Source organism: Toxorhynchites rutilus, chromosome 3 (genome assembly GCF_029784135.1).
Source record: "Toxorhynchites rutilus septentrionalis strain SRP chromosome 3, ASM2978413v1, whole genome shotgun sequence".
Lineage (NCBI taxonomy): Eukaryota > Metazoa > Arthropoda > Insecta > Diptera > Culicidae > Toxorhynchites > Toxorhynchites rutilus.
Genome location: NC_073746.1, coordinates 250,604,915 through 250,624,147, shown reverse-complemented (window position 1 = coordinate 250,624,147; position 19,233 = coordinate 250,604,915). Strand labels below are relative to the sequence as shown.

Below are 19,233 nucleotides of genomic sequence, written 5' to 3'. Positions count from 1 at the left end.
CGGTATCGAGCAATGAGAGGGAACCCATGCTAAGGTAATCTTAAATAATTTTTCGACCAAAACACTCAATAGTTGTCTTATTCTTGTTAGGAAATAAGATGAGCATTTATCAACTTTCATTGAGCGGATTGCCTCTATTGAGCTGAGACTGTCTGAAAAAATAAAATAGTGGTCGATGGGCAATGTTTCAATGATCCCTAATGCGTAATATATCGCACCCAGTTCAGCGACATACACGGAACAAGGATCTTTGAGTTTGAAAGAGGCACTGGAATTTTCATTGAAGATGCCGAAGCCAGTGGACCCGTTTATGAATGAACCGTCAGTAAAGAACATTTTATCAGATCTAACTTTCCCATATTCTGCCGAAAATATCGGCGGAATAGAATCGGAGCGTAGGTGATCTGGGATTCCATGAATTTTTTGTCGCATGGACAGATCAAAAATGACAGAGGAATTGCAGAAGTATGGGAAGCAAACTTGGTTGGAGATGCCTGGTGAAGGGTGCACGTCGTGGGTAAGGTACTCATGGTATAAAGACATAAAACTTGACTGAGGAGTCAGTTGGAGTAGATTTTCGAAGTTATCAATCACCAATGGATTCATGATCTTGCAACGGATGAGAAATCTGTAGGATAATTCTGTGAACCGAAGAGTAAGCGGGGGTACTCCTGCCAAAACTTCGAGACTCGTCGTATGTGTCGAATGCAAACACCCCATGGCTATACGCAAGCAACGATATTGTATTCTCTCCAGCTTGAGAATATGAATCCTGGCAGCTGATCGGAAGCAAAAACTGCCATATTCTAACACTGACAATATCGTTGTTTTGTACAACTGAATGAGGTCTCCTGGATGGGCACCCCACCATGTTCCGGTAATTGTTTGGAGAAAATTGATTCTTTGCTGGCATTTCTGTTTCAAATACGCAATGTGTCTCCCCCAGGTACATTTAGAATCAAAATATACACCCAGGTATTTGAAAAACATAGAGTGTTGGATCGTTTTGCCGGATAGGTGAAGCTGGAATTGGGCGGGTTCGTGCTTCCTAGAAAAAACGACCATTTCAGTTTTCTCCGTAGAGAATTCGATACCCAGCTTGAGGGCCCACGTGAACAGATTGTTCAGGGTATCTTGCAACGACTTTTGCAGAACGACGGGATTAGTACCCGTGATGGAAATAACTCCATCGTCTGCAAGTTGTCTCAACGTGCAGTCTCTAGTTAGACAATCATCCATATCATTGACGTAAAAACTGTACAAGAGGGGGCTTAGGCAGGAGCCTTGTGGTAGGCCCATAAAACTGTAACGAGAAAATTTCGAGCTGCCATGAGAGAAAATCATGTGCTTTTCTGACAGTAAATTGTACAGGAAATTATTGAGAATTGGTGAAAGTCCACGATTATGAAGCTTCTCTGAGAGAATTTCCATGGAAACTGAATCAAATGCCCTAGGGGGCTTGATTCAACAGATGTTCACACAATGAATAGTACTCGTATAAATATGATCGAGAGTGATAGGCCAAAGCAAATGTCATGTTTTCGCACCGTTTGATCAACGCTGAAGAGGGAATCAGTTATTTTTTTTTATCTCATTTATTTATTTATTAGGCTCATCAGCATTTTTTAGCTGTAACAGAGCCGGTTTCAATCGTGTACATGTACATATGTTTATGTTTCTATAAATTGTAAATTACACAGTAGTTAGTAGTAGCCATTTAGGCGTTAAGTTTTCTGTTCCATTACATTATGGTAAATTACACAGTACTAGCCATTTAGGCGTAAGGGTATTCTTTCTGTTCATCCATTGTTCAGCAGACCGGACAGCGGAGACAGTTGATATTGATCATTGTTGAGTTAAGGCTGATTTAGACGATGCCAGTCAGCGCTCTAGTTGAAGTATCCAGTGAACAGAGAACAGACACTCTGTTCAAGTTACTTTTACCAGTATCGAACAAGTAATTGACCTCTAACTTGAACAGAGTGTCTGTTCTCTATTCACTGGATACTTCAACTAGAGCGCTGACTGGCATCGTCTAAATCAGCCTTTATTTATAGAACAGCAGCCCGATGTGTCTTGCAGAGCAAAGCAGTTGTATGGATGAATCGATCTTATTTCGACCGTGGATCGATTTCCATCGCTGATGATGGTTGCGTGGACGTAGTTATTCTATAACAACAAAAGGATGGTCAATTGAGGGCCCTGAGTTTGAACTCACGATCGATCGCTTGGTAAGCGAACGCGTAACCAAGTGGCTACGAAGACCCCCATTGAATCAGTTATGATGATCACTAATTTGAGACGAATCATATACTGTTCTGGCCGCTGCCAATACTCGGTATAACATTTCAATTCACACTTCACACTAACAATGAACTCCCGAAGGTCATTTTTTCGGTTTATTGATCGCGGCTGGTGTGTGTGTGTAAACCGGGTGCTCACCGAACGCTGCATTAAATTAACGCGAAACCAATCAATCACTCCCCGGTCCGGCTGGGTCCGTTCCGGTGAATTAACCGAAATTAATGACTCAGCAAACTCGCTCAAGTTCACGGCCACTGGCCAATGGAAGTGGTTTGCGAACCGCACTTATCGGCGGCACAAACGGCACGAAGCGGCCGCCAAGTGGGAAGCAAAAATTACACATTTTGGCGCCAAAATATTGATCGCGATCATTAGGAAGTGGGCTGCGGGCCGGTTGATCTTTCGCTAGTTGGGTTCTTCGCAAAACAAACCGTTGTGGTGCGTGGGTGATATATCGTCCCGCGCATCGGGTTGGTGGCGTGTGGCTAAGATGAGTCTGTATTAACGGCTTTTTTATTGACAGCCATCCCACTACAAGCGCTCGTGAGCAATGCTCGAGAGCGGGCGGTTTCGAAATGAACACCAATGGGGACGCGTGATCATTAGGGTGCTTCTTAATATCTGCCAATTTGTGTATTCTGCACGCAGCGATTTGCCATGGGCTCTCGACTTGTGCTTTCGCGCTGTCTAATCGCACAACGATTGCATCTGGCGCAAAATCGCGCAACTAAACGATTTGATTATGTCAATAACATGCCAGAACTTATGAAATCCGGTCAATCCGGTGGTACACTATGGGCCGATGCGGCGCCGATCGATTCGAACCGAGGAAAATGGCAAATCATGGCATAATCTAGCTCCATTTGTGAAGTCTCTGAAAACTCCCTGCCGGGCATAACACTGTCTGCACAAAGCACCGAAACCGCCACGTCTCGAGCCCACCACTAGCATGTGAGCTGGAGTGTGGCCTCGGCTGATGGTGATTTATGTTTGTTTTCCTCTGGTGATTTGCGCGATTTCTGGGCGTAGAATCTTTTTTCTAACATACACCAGTGCCGCGGAGGAACTTTGCGGCGGCGGCGGCGCATAAGTTTTTGCAATACTTTTTTTTGTGAGTAAGCCTTTACGCCATCTCCGCACAAGCTTTGTGTGGGGTTTGCTCCTCAGCATGATGGAGTGGAAAGTGAGACTAACGTTTGCCACAGTAATGAGAAACTGGTCGCTAACTGCTCAATGCGCATCCCCCGTACCGACCGCGCGAGATGCCCGCGGATTTGAAGATGAATCGCTTTAGTCGCATTGTGGTGGATATATGGGAAAAGGTGAAGTGATTTTTTATTAGATTTTAAAAAGCAACCATTTTGTCCGTGAACGAAACTCCGCTTTGGGCGCTTTTCGTCGTCGGTGGATTCCCGATGAAAAATTGATGGGAAATACGGATGGGAGAAAGCTTGCGAACATTTCGTCGGCAAGGTCTAGGTCTAGGTGTGCGATTGACGTGAGAATTGCCGCGGCGAAAGCCGAAGATCAGCAAATTGGAACCATAGGTGCATATTATGACTTGGTTTCGAGCTTGATTGATTTCGAAAGAATTCAGCTTATGTGAAAGCACATACAGTATGCAAAAAGTTTATCCACCCCAGTGAAAAATTAGATTTCTTCCAAAACACCCACCAGAAAATTAAAACCGGTTGATTGTTGTTCAGTTTATTATTATTCATGTAAAAACATCCAATTCATGCAAGTTCAAAATAAAAAAAAACAAATTCTCTTGCATTTAAGACATGATGTTAGAAAAAAAGGTAAAACGATGCTAAAAAGTATATCCACCCCTCTGGCTCACATAGTTTTAGTACCATTTGGCCTCAATACCTTGTCAGCATCGTCGTGGCATCGACTCAACAAGCTTAACAGCTTCTTCCGCGGTGATTTTGCCCCATTCAGTTGAGATTACCTGCAATTGCTGGATGCTTGTTGGTTTTTGCTCCTGGAGCTTGATTTTCAAAATTGACCAAAGATGCTCGATCGGATTAATGCCGGGAAACTGTGCTGGCCACTTCGTAACCTTGATACGCTATTTCTTGAACTACTGCGAAACCAACTTTTAGGTGTGCTTCGGATCCCCGTCTTGTTGGAACGTATATCTGCGCCCCAACTTTAACTTTTGTGCAGACGCTGGTAGTTTTCGCTTCAACATGTCCAAATAAACCTCCTTGGTTATGACTGCATCGATGAACTCACCATAACTCTACCACACCATAACTCTACCTGTAGGAAAAAATCGAAGTCATGCTCAGTTAGCTGAAAAATCAATATTGGTAAAATAACTCACCATCGCCAGGAAAAAAAAATACTGTAGCCCGCAAACACTCCTTTTTCAAACTTTCGCCGGTTCGCCACCATTTTCTTGTGATACCATCAGACCAAAATAGCATTACTTTCGTTTCGTCTGACCAAATCACCTTATTCCATTCATCATTGGTCCATGCAATGTGGTCCTGGCCCACTTCAACCTTTTTTTGATTTTTTTGTGTGGACAACCATGGCTTCTTAAGAGTTAGGCCGAGGACATAGTGAACACGATGCGAGGCGGATTTCAATGCGGCGAAACTGTTTGTGGAGTGTTTTGCCGCAAGTGAACGCAAGTGATGGTTGCCAGATGATTTATCTATAAATATCTTCACAACCGAACTCATCGAACGAAAATAAAAAATGAGTTGTTGAGAAGAATGTTTCATTTTCTGTACTTTCAATTTAGATTTTCGGTTGAAGCTTTGTTTGAGAAAAATACAATTTATTACAGAATTAAATATCTCACAATTCAACTGTTTACAGAATGAAGATGTGTTATCATATCTGGCATTCTTGTGCTGGGTTGTTTACATGTGGAATGGAGTGAAATGAAACATCAAAAAACGCGCGATCTGAAGCGATCACTATGTCATAGCACGCGATGAACTCCAAATCATCGCTCCGCATCGCATCGCATCGCACCGCATCGCCTTTACTATGTCCTCGGCCTTACTCTGCCGTTAAGGTCTTTCTTATGAAGTCGTCTTTCGTATGGATTGTGATGTGATGTGAGTTAAATGGAAAACTCGCTTTCGATCTGTTTCGCAACTTTCGGAGTTGATAGACCCCGATCCAGCTTCACCCTTTTATCGATAGCTCTTTCAATTCGGCCAGTTGTATTTGAAGGACGCCCCGCTTTTTGTACATCTGCTTAGCTGGTGAGATAGAACCGCGCTTTTTGTACATCTGCACAATCCTAGCGACCGTATCTTTGTGAAGCTGGACAATATCGGCAATATCACGGTAGCTTTCGCCAATTTTGCGATTTTCAATAATCCAATTTCGGATGCTGATCAAATAAACTTTTTTTGCATACTGTAACAGATCTTATTGATCATCGAACATAGTTCAAATTCTTGACGAAGTGTTTTTTTTCCTTTAATTTAGGCTCAATTGGATAAAGAGCCATCTTCTAACAGTACATTTCTAAACTAGGATCTAAACAGATTATATTTACATAACTTATTAGCTTTAATTTAATTAGCCTATAACGGTGACATATTAGACATAAGGTAATTAATACTCCTAGTATAAAAAAAACATTTCAAGATGGCAAATGTTGAGCGACGCAGTCAACTGTCTTATTCCAAATTTAATTCTTTCCAAAAGATGAGGAAATCAACAAATCTCAACAATTAATGAAAAAATATGGACTTGCTATGAAACAATCTTCTCCATTCAGATGGATCACTGTCTTCATTTTAAACATTGAAAATTCATTTCCTTACGCTAAACTGTATCTTGTGGCGTAGTATTTCAAGAAATTCCACTCCCATGAGCTAGTGAATAGCGTCACACATATCGCGATGAGAGCTCCGGGTCCGATTTTCATTCTGACCGAAGAGTTTTTCGCTAGAGGCAGTATTTGTAAATTACACTGGTACACGCGAAGCTTTGGACTTGCCTCTCAAGATACATTTCAGGTGTGTTATTGGGCATTAAAAATATCCCATATGTTCCAACACACAGCGATCATGTTTTCGCCAAGAGAGTTCCTGAGCTCCCAATTTTTGGGAAACCCACTGACTGACCCACTCCACAAACTCGTACCTTGCCGTTGTTTCAGTGGGTACCTCGCGTTCGTTTCAATGGGTAGGTTTCGAATACAGCAACGAAATTTTCATATGAATATAAGTCGCTCTGAAAATGATGATTGCAAACAGCTTTTCAATGTGAAGTGTTAAGAATCAAATAAATGAACATCAAGCGAAAAGAAGGGAAGATACAGGGGTGTTAGGTAACTCTGTGTAAATAGTTGAAGGTGTGATAGAGGGTCATGGTTGATAAAAAAGCTCATTCTTAATTTACAGCGGAAGGAAAAGAGATAGTAATGTGGTGTCAAACGACGAATTGTATAGCTATTCATTTAATGTGGTTTATAGAAACATTAGAAACATAGAAGTTTATCATGCATTCTAGTGGAAGCGATCTGGCGTAGTGGTAACATCCATACCTCTCACGCAGAGATCACGAGTTTAATTCTCACTCCCGACATTCTTCCAAAATTGAAAGTAAAAGTGACGAACCAGCCGAAATGTGTTTGAAAGTCATTATAATAGAGAAAAACAAAAATTTATCATGCGTTTTTGGAAGAAAATTTATAAAAACCCCCAAAAGTAGTAACTTTCAAGTTTTTTACTTATTGAGTGGTACTTAATTCTAATCTAGACCGATAAATAATCATAATTATTTAGTTTAACTATTTCAAAAAAAATAATTGTCGAAAAATGTGTAATAGAGCCATTTATCAAACGACAGCCGATTTGTTTTACTTCTCCAGGTTCATACGATAGCGGCATTTTTACTGATTCAGAATCTGTTCGATTTTTTAATTTAAAATAACCAGAAAAGCTAAATCGTGTACGCCATGGCACAACTTTTTTTAACCCCTCACTTCACCAGCTTGTAACTATTATAATTTTGAATATTTTTTTCTTGTTGTATTGATAAATAAAGAAAGTTGAATAATGGATAGCAATAATATGTTTTATTTCCCCCATTATTCCACTTTAGCAACGCATGAAAACAACAATGTGTGCTTGTGATGCAAACAAACAGAAGACAGCTGAAGAAGAAGGAGGAGGCGATCTGCCGGAATGGAAGTAAAAATACAATGTAGAAAGAACTAAAATCAAGAAGAAGTCGATAATCCCCAAAAAGCTTAAACAACATTGGGTAGACAAGTTCATTTTGTCACGTAAGTTGAGTGAACAACAGCTCTACCAACCATTGATTCACACTAGAAACAAATCCCATCATGCGACATATCGGACTTCAAGGTTTGTCAGTACTACATCATGACCATCTCAAAGATTTTGGGCACATGATGTAAACCGTTTGAGCGAGTTATCAGCTCAAACTTTAGATCGAGATTTGAGAAATGCACGACAACATCTTTAGAGGGTTAAATCAGATTTGGTATCCTCAAGCTCTTAAATTATCATAAATATTATCATACAGCCATTTCATGCCAATTCGATATAGTGGTTCTCAGATTTTCGTGAAAAGTGGTAATTTTGTTCTTTATCACAAAACATTAGACCCGTAATTTTTGACGTAGAACTACGTCTTCCAGGAAGGGTGCCATATCAGAAAACAGGTCACGATTTTATGAAATAAAGTTAACGTTAATAACTATTTTCACCCGATTTACGGTCTCCCCAACACAGACTTCAAAATCGATGTGCCTGTGGAAATCTGTTTTGCAAATAAGCATGCAAGTCGGGGGTATTTTTGTTTCCACCGAACTGTGTTTCCCTAACACGGACTTCAAAATCAATGTGCCTGGGGGAATCCACTTAGTCAAAACATGCAAGTTGGGGGTATTTTTTTCCACTGAGCTGTGTTTCCCTAAAACGGACTACAAAATTAATGTGATTTGTAAACACATGCGAGTCGGGAGTATTTTTTGGTGTTGAGTACTTTTATACTCGTTTGTCGTTGTGCAGTCCGGAATATGTTTCCCTAAAACGTACTTTTAAACTGAGAAGCCTGGGTAAATCGTCCTTTCAGATACTAGAGGTGAATGAACTTTCGCAGTTCGAGAATTACGTAAACATGAAATGTGCAATAATTTCAGAGGAAAATGTAAAATACAATGATCATTTGCCAAAGCATCATATCAAACGTGAAAGGACGTTCATCAAATTTATTCGTTACGAAGAACATAATCTATTACAAAAATTTCGATGCATTCTAAAATAATATTCGAAGTGGATACAACCCCTTACATTTTTTTATTTTTTCGTTAGGGTGACCATTTTCATTTTAGGGTGGTTCAAAAAATCAATTATTTCCACGTTTTCCCAATTTTTTAATTCATAACTTTTGTACCACTGAACCGTTTCTATGTACAATGTACGAATGAAAAGATTTAAACGAACTTGGTGAAATCTTCAGGAAAACGCTTTGATAATTCTACATTTGCTATGGCCATGAACCATGTTTGTCACCCATATTCCGGAATCCGATTAGTTTGAAACTCGGTCGAATTTTACGTTTCGATCGAAATCGACTTTTACATTTGAAATCCGTTCGGCTCAATCGTTTTATGCAAATGGGACAACCTTGTAGCCAAACAAACGGCAGAATAATTCATCCGTGTTCGTGGAGCAATTTACTCTCTTTCAGATTAACAGACCCGAAAGCGCTTTGAAATTGTTAAAAAATGAATGAATGTTATTATTCGATGTTGTTTAAATACTTAGAAGACATAGTCCTGATCCTAACTTAACTATTTTTCTATAAATCTGCTTGCATTTCTGCTAAAACTTTATCCATATTTAATATATTAGTAAATTATTTGGAAATTACTTATACAAAAATACTAAAAACGCGAATAAAAATAGGGGATGGGAATACAAATTTGAGGTTATATGGATTTTTGAAGCCAAATTAAAAAAAAATGCAAAAAAAAAATATTATAAAAGAAAATATATTATTATATAAGCTGCTTTCTTTTTTACTTTAGGAAAACACATTCCATGCATACTTTTAAGATATAACTTCATTCTATAATGTGGTGTAATATTCTCAGGTATTTTTGCAACAGCTCCAGTGGCTATGTAGACAGCGCAGTCGTGTAAAACAGCCTTGCATTCCAGCCGGCCTTGATTCGATCCCTGCTTGGTATCGTATGGATTTTTTTTTTTGGGTACAATTCCAAAATGACGTTCAGTCTGAGAGAAAGAGAGGTCTGCTCCCAACATACAAACATTTTAGAACTCTTGAAAAAGATGCTTTTATTTGTTCTTTTCATCCTTCAGGACACGAAAAAGCTTTTTTTTCTGCCGAAGATGATATTTTTTCTGCCGATGCTAGTTTGGGTGTAGAGACATGATATGTGTACTCCCAAAATTCTAGTTCAAAAGTTCAAAATTCAAAGGATAAAATGTAGAACATTGTTTGAATTTTTACAAATTTTTTTTTTTTTTTGATATTTCGCTGAAAAAAATTATTTTAAAAATTAAAACTCATTTTTCTGAAAAACGTATTTTTTTAAAAGTCTCAAAAAATATATATGAATAGCCTTTACAATTTCCAATAAGTCGTCTATACATCGGAAGATGGGCACTTTTACAGGGAAAAAGTTTTTCTAACAATAACTTTTTCATGTTTTCTTTGAAAAGAATACAACTAATCCTGATTATTCGACAAAGTTTTAGATTTTTATAGTTTTCAAATCAAGATTTTTCAAAAAAAAAGTTGAAAAAACTCAGAATTTCAAAAAAAAATCTCACACAAAATGTATTAGATCTACAAAATTTTAGTCAAAGAATGATATGTAAAAAAATATTTAGGTTCTCATTTAAAATGTCAAACAATTTTTTGCAAAAAAAAATACGTTGAAAAAAAGTATTTTGAAAATTAAAATTCATTTTTCTTGAAAACAATTTTCAACATATTACTCATTCATCGTAAGATGGGCAGTTTTTCTGACAGCAACTTCTCCTTGTTTTCTTCGAAAAATTACTGTTAATGTTAAACTCTCAACATTCTTATGTATAAATTATCACGATTTACATACTCTACTAACTTTTTCCTAATTAGAAACATACCAAGAACATGTCAAACGTGAGAATTTACACACAAAAATAATACGAGTAGAACATTAATTTTTAGGAGTCTTTATTTTTTCAGCATATTTTTTCTTTTGTTTAGAAACCAAAATATGTTGTCAGACAAGCATCTGTTAGCTGATTTGGAGAGGGTGAGCTTAGATTGTCATTGTTGACTTTTTCGCCAGGCTCGTGCACGAGAATGGCATTTATGCGTAAATGGGAGCGGGCATGTGTTGTTACAAGAAAAGGTTATATTTTTAAGGGACCTATGGAAATGTCTAAAGAGATTTGCTGCCGTAAAGATTATCGACCGTATTGTTTCACATAATTTAATTTATGGAAATCGATATCCAACGGCGTGTACCTGAATTAGGCAGAGAGCTTACAATTACAGTATAATTAGTACCAATTGGAGAGCCATACTCATTGACACTTCCACATCACGCCCCGTATTCATTTCGACTTTGACTCATACCGTGCACAGTCTAGTTTATTCACAAGCAAGAAACAGGACGAAAAACAAACAAAAACCGTGTTGATCCGGTACGATTACGTATTTACCTCCGCTAGTGATTACTTTTACTGCTGCGGTGGTTTATTTCCTTTCGTTCGGAGCAGAGTGCATGGTTTCGCTAAGATAATATTTTCTTTCCTCGTTGAACGAATCAACACCACATTTTTTTATCGCGTGTCAAAACAGTTTATCGCGAAAATGACAAGTTACAGCGGAAATTGTCCTACAATAAATTTCAACGGAAGATGAAGCCCGACGGGATCGGGCGTCGAAAGTTCACTGACTCCGAATAGGTTTTTTTTGCACGCGGGTTGAAATGTTGCTCTGAACTCACTCTGTCCGCGAGCAACCCAAGCTTTTAAGTTCAAGGATGGAATCGAGAGTTGTGTCACGTTGTAAACTGTCGATCGATCGGACACACACACCATGGCGAGAAATCGACCGGTAAGTGATCTTCTATGCGGTCGTCAAACGGGGAATAGGTTCAACGGAAGCTTTGACTATTTGTGGGTTTGATTTAATGGCTATTTCACTAAATTTGATGTGTTCACGAGTCAAACTTCGGTATAATTAATTAGTTGGTCCGAAGTCGTCCACTGATTGGACCGGTTTATTTGGAGCATCACGCGAAAAATGGGTTCGATCGTTCATTTCCTCAACCCACTTGGCATTCGCCGGATGAAACGTAACGCAATTCTGGTCTTGACGCATTGAGCTTGATTGATTTGGATGCCGGAACGAGGGGTAATAAATTCGAACAATTCGAACGAACCTGAGACTCGATTGACAGCAAGTCGATCGTTGGCCAGGCCAGCGGAAGATTAATTACTCGCAAAATGGCAGAGAAAAATCAGTTCGTTAAAACATAATTCATTATTCGCGCCTGTAGGAATCATACCCGCGAGAGAACAGAGACTTCTCGGACAGTTTGACAGTCGAAGGCCATCTCTAGGGTAGAGTGAATTCAACTTTCCATAAGCGGCGCTATATATCAATATACGAGTAATAAAATAAAAAGTTCCCTTCGAGGAGGGAGATATATTCTTCATGAATCGTAGAATTCAATTAAAGCATTCGATTGATAGCGAACGGGTTTCGCCGGCATTGGCTAATCCAATTATCATATTCACACCTTTGCCCGACCTGGAGCAATCCGTGCGCCACACAAAAGCTCCATTGGAATCCTCATGGAAGCCATTGTAGGAGTAAGCTGCCATATAAATTAGCATTCAATTCCTTGGCGTTGTGCCACCGATCGATTTTAGTGATTTGTTTATTTATACGGTCCGTAATGGAATATATTGATTGATGATTGAGTATTGTGTTTTGCAGGCAAAGCTAATCCCTCCGTGTCCAAATCCGACCGAAATGGAGCCCAAGCTTTCACTAAGCACAATTTGTCAGAGACCCGAACCATAGCGAATATATATTTCCTCTCATCAGTTTGCAATCATCCGTATAATTGACCATCAGCAAACATTTAAATTATCTCCGCTATTCTTCGCCTGACCCCAATCTTGATCACGCATACATAAAACAAAGCCGCGCATTCGCTGCAGCAAATGCGCGATTCGTCGATAATACAGATCATTATCAACTTCTCGCAATAAAGTAAAAAGAAACACAGAGCGAGAGAGAATGGAGGCTGTAATCGACTTTCGCTTTTGGTCTCAGTTTCCGAAGGTCGCTCGAAAGGTCCCGATTAAAAGGAGAATACCGCCATCCATCAGCCGGAGCGACTTGCGCTAACGAATCTTCACTTTCGTTTAATAGCTTTCGGCTTAATTTGTGCCGATAAGAGGGACTCAATCGAGGGACTGGCGCCCGAATGGTGACGAGGGGTGGCTTGAGGTACGTCGTTATGTACCGAGAGACGAGACGAGATGTTGCAAAATTTCGCACCGGCAAAATATTGGTTGCCATTTGTTCACGCACGGCGGTAGGTCTCTCGGCCGGACGTAATGTTCCCTCGATACGACTCCGGGGATCTTACGGGAACGGTCCACAGCCGGATTTATCCGTTCGAATGGGCGCCAGACAGTGTAGGAAATACCAACATCGGTTTGTTCCAATGAGTGTAGGAATGCTCAAAAGCAAAATCAGGTGAAATTTGGACTATTTTTTCGTTGCATTGTGCGCTTCCAATCAAATATAGAAAAATTGTTCTCACTAACTCTATTTCAAGCATCTGAACGAATGAGCATCCCTAAGATGCCCTACCTCACGCAATTAATGATCGACTTCAATCGTTTGTTATGCGAGGGTTCCAGACTGTACACTGTTCTAACCAGTTCTCAGGTGATGAATGTCGCAGAATTCTTAGCGAAGGGTAATGTTACAGCTAAAAGAGAAACCTATCCAGCAGAATGGATGTATGACAAATGAATACTTTCATTGTTATCTTTTTGAAATATTGAAAACAATAATCGATTTGCTATGATAGCTGAACAATCTAAGGGAGCTCCGATGAGGCTTTACACATCTGGGTGGACATCCTGAACATGCTTTGTCATTGAAACTCCTGAAGTATTTCAAAAAAGTATAAGAGGTTGTGTCTAAGACAGGACCATATTGCACCTTTAATCCACATCTCATATCTACATCAATCTTTTTTTTGGCATCGAATGAAAACGACTACAATGGCAATTCTTGCAAGTATCAAATATCACGCTATATGTTGTTTAGTATTGTCTCAGTGGAATCGCACCTCTAGACATCGTTCGTACAATGAAAACCAACCAGCACCAAACAAGCGATCAACATAGCATGCATACAGAACCGTACATTGGTGGCTTGAAGCGACTAAGAATATAAACACTTCTATTCTCAAAAGAAACGCTTCTGTTTATATTACTGGCCTCGAAAAAAGTTGCATGACTTTCTCATACTCGAGATAAGCGCAGCTGTTACGGTGGAGAAAGTTTTGCTACTGGCAAGCAAAACCCAATCACATACAAAATTCTAGAACGACATTTACTTTCTTGGTGACTAAATAAACGAAATAAATTCTGTCTGTTAATCGCAATAACCTCGAAAAGAGTTGCATTGCTTCATTACGATCAAGATTAGCGCAAATACCAGTTCAGCGATTGGAACGCGAACCCAAATAACTCACAACATTCCAGTACGACATTCAATATTATTTAGCTTGATATTCCTCAAATAATAAAGTGGCGCACAATGAAAGATTCGTATATTAAATAATTTTTTTGAATATTTTTTAACGTGGTATTTAAAATGTAATTTTTCCTAAATCGTTAATTGATTGTTCAACAACTTCGACGCACATCATATGTTAATCAATTTCAAATTATTTTTTTTTTTGCACAAAAGGATACGCCCTTATGAAAAATCAGCCGTACACAAAATTGATCATTTGATAAGAAAAATTGTGATTTAAGATAGCTACCACCACATGTACATAATTTCAAAAACTTGGAGACAGTCGTGTCGAAATCGGCTGTTTTCGGCTGATTTGACTTGGAATGACTCCATATCACAAAAAAAGTCAGATTTGAGTGGTCTTTAATTCGTTGTGTTCGTCTCTGCTCAAATTCGAACGAGAAAATGAATTGGAAAATATTGAAGGAAAATAGTGAAATTCCAAAGAAATAGATTATCCTTCTGCAAAACTGCAATACATTAACTATAGATTTGGGGTATGTAACCGTGCGGAAAGTGAAACAAGTAAACAATTCAACGAATAAAGTAGGTATGTGGATTTTACTCGATTCTTGCGCTGGGAAGCGCATGTTTGCATACAATTCGGCGTTAGTCTCCACCATCTGGTTTCCTACATGTTTTTTTTAATTTTATTTTTATTGGAATGGTTATTTTGCAATCATTATGTGCTCAATAGGTCTTGCTATTGTCAAAAAATAACGGGTATTTCAATAGGGACGCTACAATAATAGATCGATAGGGACAGCAAATGCTCTCTTGACATTTCTCTTCAGTAAGGTTTGCCATTTTATAATGCGTTGGGCGTTGGGCATCTCTGTGACGTCGTTGTGGCGAATTTTGCGTTGTGGAACCAAATCAAATTGACGCAAGAACTGAAGCCGCTTGACCACTAGAAGCGTCGTATGTTCGTGAATTGGGCTGAGCACCAACTTGAAATTCATCTTCAGCGATGAGGCTCATTTCTGGCTGAATGGTTCCGTCAATAAGCAAAATATGCGTTATTGGTCAGTGGTAGAAACATGATAGAAACATGAACAGTGATAGATTCCCTAAATCCTCTATATGCTAAGTTTGATTCCATTTGTTTGATTAGTTCTCGAGTTGTTCAGCACCCTCCCCACCTCTCTTTAGAGAGGGGAAAGGAGTGTCAAACCACCATAAAACATTTATTGCTCCCTAAAACCTCCATATGCCAAATTTGGTTCCATTTGCTTGATTAGTTCTCGAGTTATGCAGAAATTTGTGTTTCATTTGTATGTGAGCTCCCCTTTACAGAGGGGGGAGGAGTGTCAAACCACCATAGAAACGTTTATCGATCCCTTAAACAACGATCCCCCCCCCCCTTAGAAATGTGGGAAGAGTGTTGAACCACCTTAGAAAAGTTTTTTGCTCCCTAAAACCTCCACATGCCAAATTTGGTTCCGTTTGCTTGATAGTTCTTGAATAATGCCGAAATGTATACTTCATTTGTATGGCAGTACCCCCGCCGTACCCCTCAGAGAGAGGGAAGGAGTGTATACCATAGAAACGTTTCGTGTCCCCTAAAACCTTCGCATGCCAAATTTGGCTTCATTTGCTTTATAAGTTTTCGAGTTATGCAGAAATTTGTCTTTCATTTGTATGACAGCTCCCCCTTAGAGAGGGAGGTGGAGTGTCTAACCGCCATAGAAACATTTATTGCATCCTAAAATCTCCACATGCCAAATTTCATTTCATCGTTTCATTTGCTTGATCAATTCTCGAGTAATGCAGAAATTCGTGTTTTATTTGTATGGCAGCTCCCCCTTAGAGAGGGGGGGTGGAGTGCCTGACCACCGTAAAAACATTTATTGCACCCTAAAACCTCCATATACCTAATTTGGTTTCATTTTCTTAATTAATTCCTGAGTAATGCAGAAATTTGTGTTTCATTTGTATGGCATCGACTTGATTGTAGCAACTATCGAGGCATTACGTTGCTGTAAAGTGCTTTCCCGTATCCTGTTCTTCAGATTGAGAACGTTAAAGGAACCCTTTTTCGGCGAATACTTTGCTGGACGGACCAAATGTTTACCTTGCGACAGATCCTAGATAAGTTCCGGGAATACAATCTGTAGACTCATCATCTGTTCGTGGAATTCAAGGCGTCTATTGAGTCAAGAAAAACGAGCTTTGGCAATGCAATAACAGGGATCTAAATCATGGAGGAGGCGATCTGGCGTAGTGGTAACATCCATGCCTCTCACGCTGAAGGTCACGAGTTCAATTCTCACTCCCGACATTCTTCCAAAAATGGAAGTACAAGTGACGAACCAGCCAAAAATGAGTTGAAAATCACTATAATACAGATAAAAAAAAATCTAAATCATGCTTTACGAATAGCGAAAGAGACCTCAGTCGCTTTCGTAACGTTAGGTTGACTGAAGCAGAATGATGCGCTCTCAAACTTGCTTTTCAACATTGCACTGGGAGGTGTAGTACGAAGAGCAGACATGCAAGAAAACGGTACAATCATCACAATCTCATATGCTTCTTAGTTTTGCAGATGACATCTATATCATCGCGATCGACCGTATGGTTGTAGAAGAGGCATTTAAGCCCTTTAACTCATCGTCAACTCTATCACAACAAAGTACAACGTAGCTGGTAGAGAGCGTGGAAGTCCCAGTGGTGTTTTTGCTGAGGTGGAATTGGATGGGGAACGATTCGGAGTGGATGAGGAATTTGTTTATCTTGGTACACTTGTGACATGTGACAATGATGTGAGCCGTGAAGTCAAAAGACGAATTGCAGCTACTAGTCTCGTAGTCTGCAAACTCGCACAAAGCTGGCGCTGTATAGAACGCTGATTCTCCCGGTTGCTCTTTATGGACATGAAGCATAGACGCCGAAGGAAGTTGATCGAAGAGCACTTGGTGTTTTGAGCGTGAAGTGCTGCGTTCAATACTCGATGGTAAACTGGAAGAATGTGGCGCAGACGCATAAATCACGAGCTGTAGCAAGTCTATAAATATGCTGATATAAATAGTAAAGCAATACAACGTGGCAGACTACAGTGGGCTGAACATGTGGTCAGAATGTTGGATGAAAGAGCCGCCAAAACTGTTTTCAGGAGAACGCCAGGAAGAGGGCGTAGACTCCGGGGTAAACCCCGCACTCATTGGTTATGTGCTGTAGAGGAAGATGCACGGGCCGTCGGTGTTCGAGACGACTGGAGAACGTCTGCCCAAGTCCGACGATACTGGACATCAATAATTCATTCGGCGCTGATCCGATAAACGGACTGTTGCCACAAAAGTAAAGTGAGTAACTGTTTTCGGGAAAATTCCAGTTCCAGAGAGAATGTCTGGAGCCCTTCTTGGAACCTTCCTCAGGCCCCAAAGTTCGTTGATTCCTCCGGCCAATGGTCGGTACATGCAAATTGCTCCAGATATCAGTTCAATGAAATAACGCCATCGATAATGGTGACTTGTCGGTTGCTCATGTCGTTTTCCATTATATCTGGACGGTTCTGATGGATAGAGGAGCTGATCAGAACAGAACGATCTCCATACAGCTTGAAACAGTCGTTTTCCAGAACAAGTGCAGGCTCATATCAGTAGTTGCGATGTCTTCCAAGAGATCCCACTAAAGCGCCAGTTGCCTATGAATAATGCAAACCACGTTGGCTAAAACGGTGCAGCCGGCTGTAATGTGCGTTATGTTTTGATAGCACACTCCACGTACTTCTTCAACGCTTCCAAGCCACCATCTTTGCCTCCCATGTCTACAAATTGCATTTGAGCTGATACTACGCTAACGCCGAGTGCAGAATGCCTTTCTCATCCTCATCCTCTTTTATCGAGCTCAGTTTTGATCCAATTAACCACTTTAGAACTGGAGATCGCGAAAGTGTCGGTCGCGTTCACTCAATTCCAGTACTTATCTCTTAGATCCGTCTTAATGTAGAAGCGGGAATCTCAATAATCTGCCAGAGTCTTAGACAATAATAGGATCCGCCACGCACCATGTCCCTTATAAACTCACCGTTGTAGACCTCGTAGCCATCAGTGTCAGTCAGCTGTACTTTTTTCCAGTTTGTTAAATTATTTATTTTCCAATCAATTTTCAATTGGTGAAACCATTCTCTAATTGATTCTTATCAATTTCTGTAATCACTTTCTAAGCTATTCTCAACACAATAGTATATCCTACTTCTAACCAACTTTTCACGTATTCCAAAAACCTTCCTAAAATACGATTAAGCTCAGAAATCGCAATCTGATATACCCTGAATCTAGATATCCATCCAGGGTTGCCAACTAAAATTTAAAAAAATCAGAAAGAATGAAAATAAAAATCAGGATAAATCAGGATAGCTCATATTGAGTTGTCCGAAAAGTTCATGTCGATTTTGGGGAAAATAAAAACATAATTTTCAATCAAAGCATTATAATTTAATTTTATATCCATAGTTCTGTTTCGCAATCTTTCACGCTTAATTATTCTATCCTCCAAGAACATGTTTGCTTCCTGGTCGAAAGCTGCTGCGAGCAATATATGTGAGAAACAGATTGCTTGGAAACAGCTCATAATACAGAATCCATTCCAAATCCCACCAGAAACTGAGTATATCTTCGTTCGGGCGAAGACTGGATATGTAAAAGAATTAATCCTCGCATAAGCGAAATGCTAGTGTTTCGCCTGACTTTTTGATCGTTTATATTCTTTCTGAAAAATCTACAGCATCATTACAGTCAATTGCAGAGAAATCAATATTCAAATTTTCACTGAATTTATCATCAATGCTTTGGAATTGATCTTTACTGAACAAATGAGGAAAGCATATCAGCAGTGGAAGACTTGTTGAATTTTTCCTAATTTTTATGATATTTAGTACGATTATAGATATAGTTAAACACTTGCTCAACATTCACGCTACCGGTCACGAACACTTTTCTTAATACTACAACTACCGACCGGTTAAATGACCGGTTGTATCATTTATTCACAACATTTTGTTTTAAAAATTTATTTAATATTTTCTTATAATATGATGACTTTTTCCAAAATAGTTTATTTTCATTGATTTTTTTATATTTTGACAACTAAATATCACACTGGTCAAAATGATCGAATAAG

General features: G+C 39.4%; 1 protein-coding gene across 5 annotated transcripts in view; it reads left to right on the top strand.

Moving 5' to 3' along the window:
* Positions 1 to 19,233, top strand: part of LOC129775480 (semaphorin-5A) — a 398,666-nt gene that overhangs the window by 361,296 nt on the left and 18,137 nt on the right. The window contains exon 1 of one of the 5 annotated variants that reach the window (XM_055780274.1): positions 11,261 to 11,394. The exons of the other annotated variants lie outside the window; for them this stretch is intronic. Coding sequence (XP_055636249.1) covers positions 11,321 to 11,394 — 74 coding nt within the window. The 5' untranslated portion in view covers positions 11,261 to 11,320. Of the gene's footprint in view, positions 1 to 11,260; positions 11,395 to 19,233 lie in introns of those variants that run through there. 5 annotated transcript variants of the gene reach the window in all.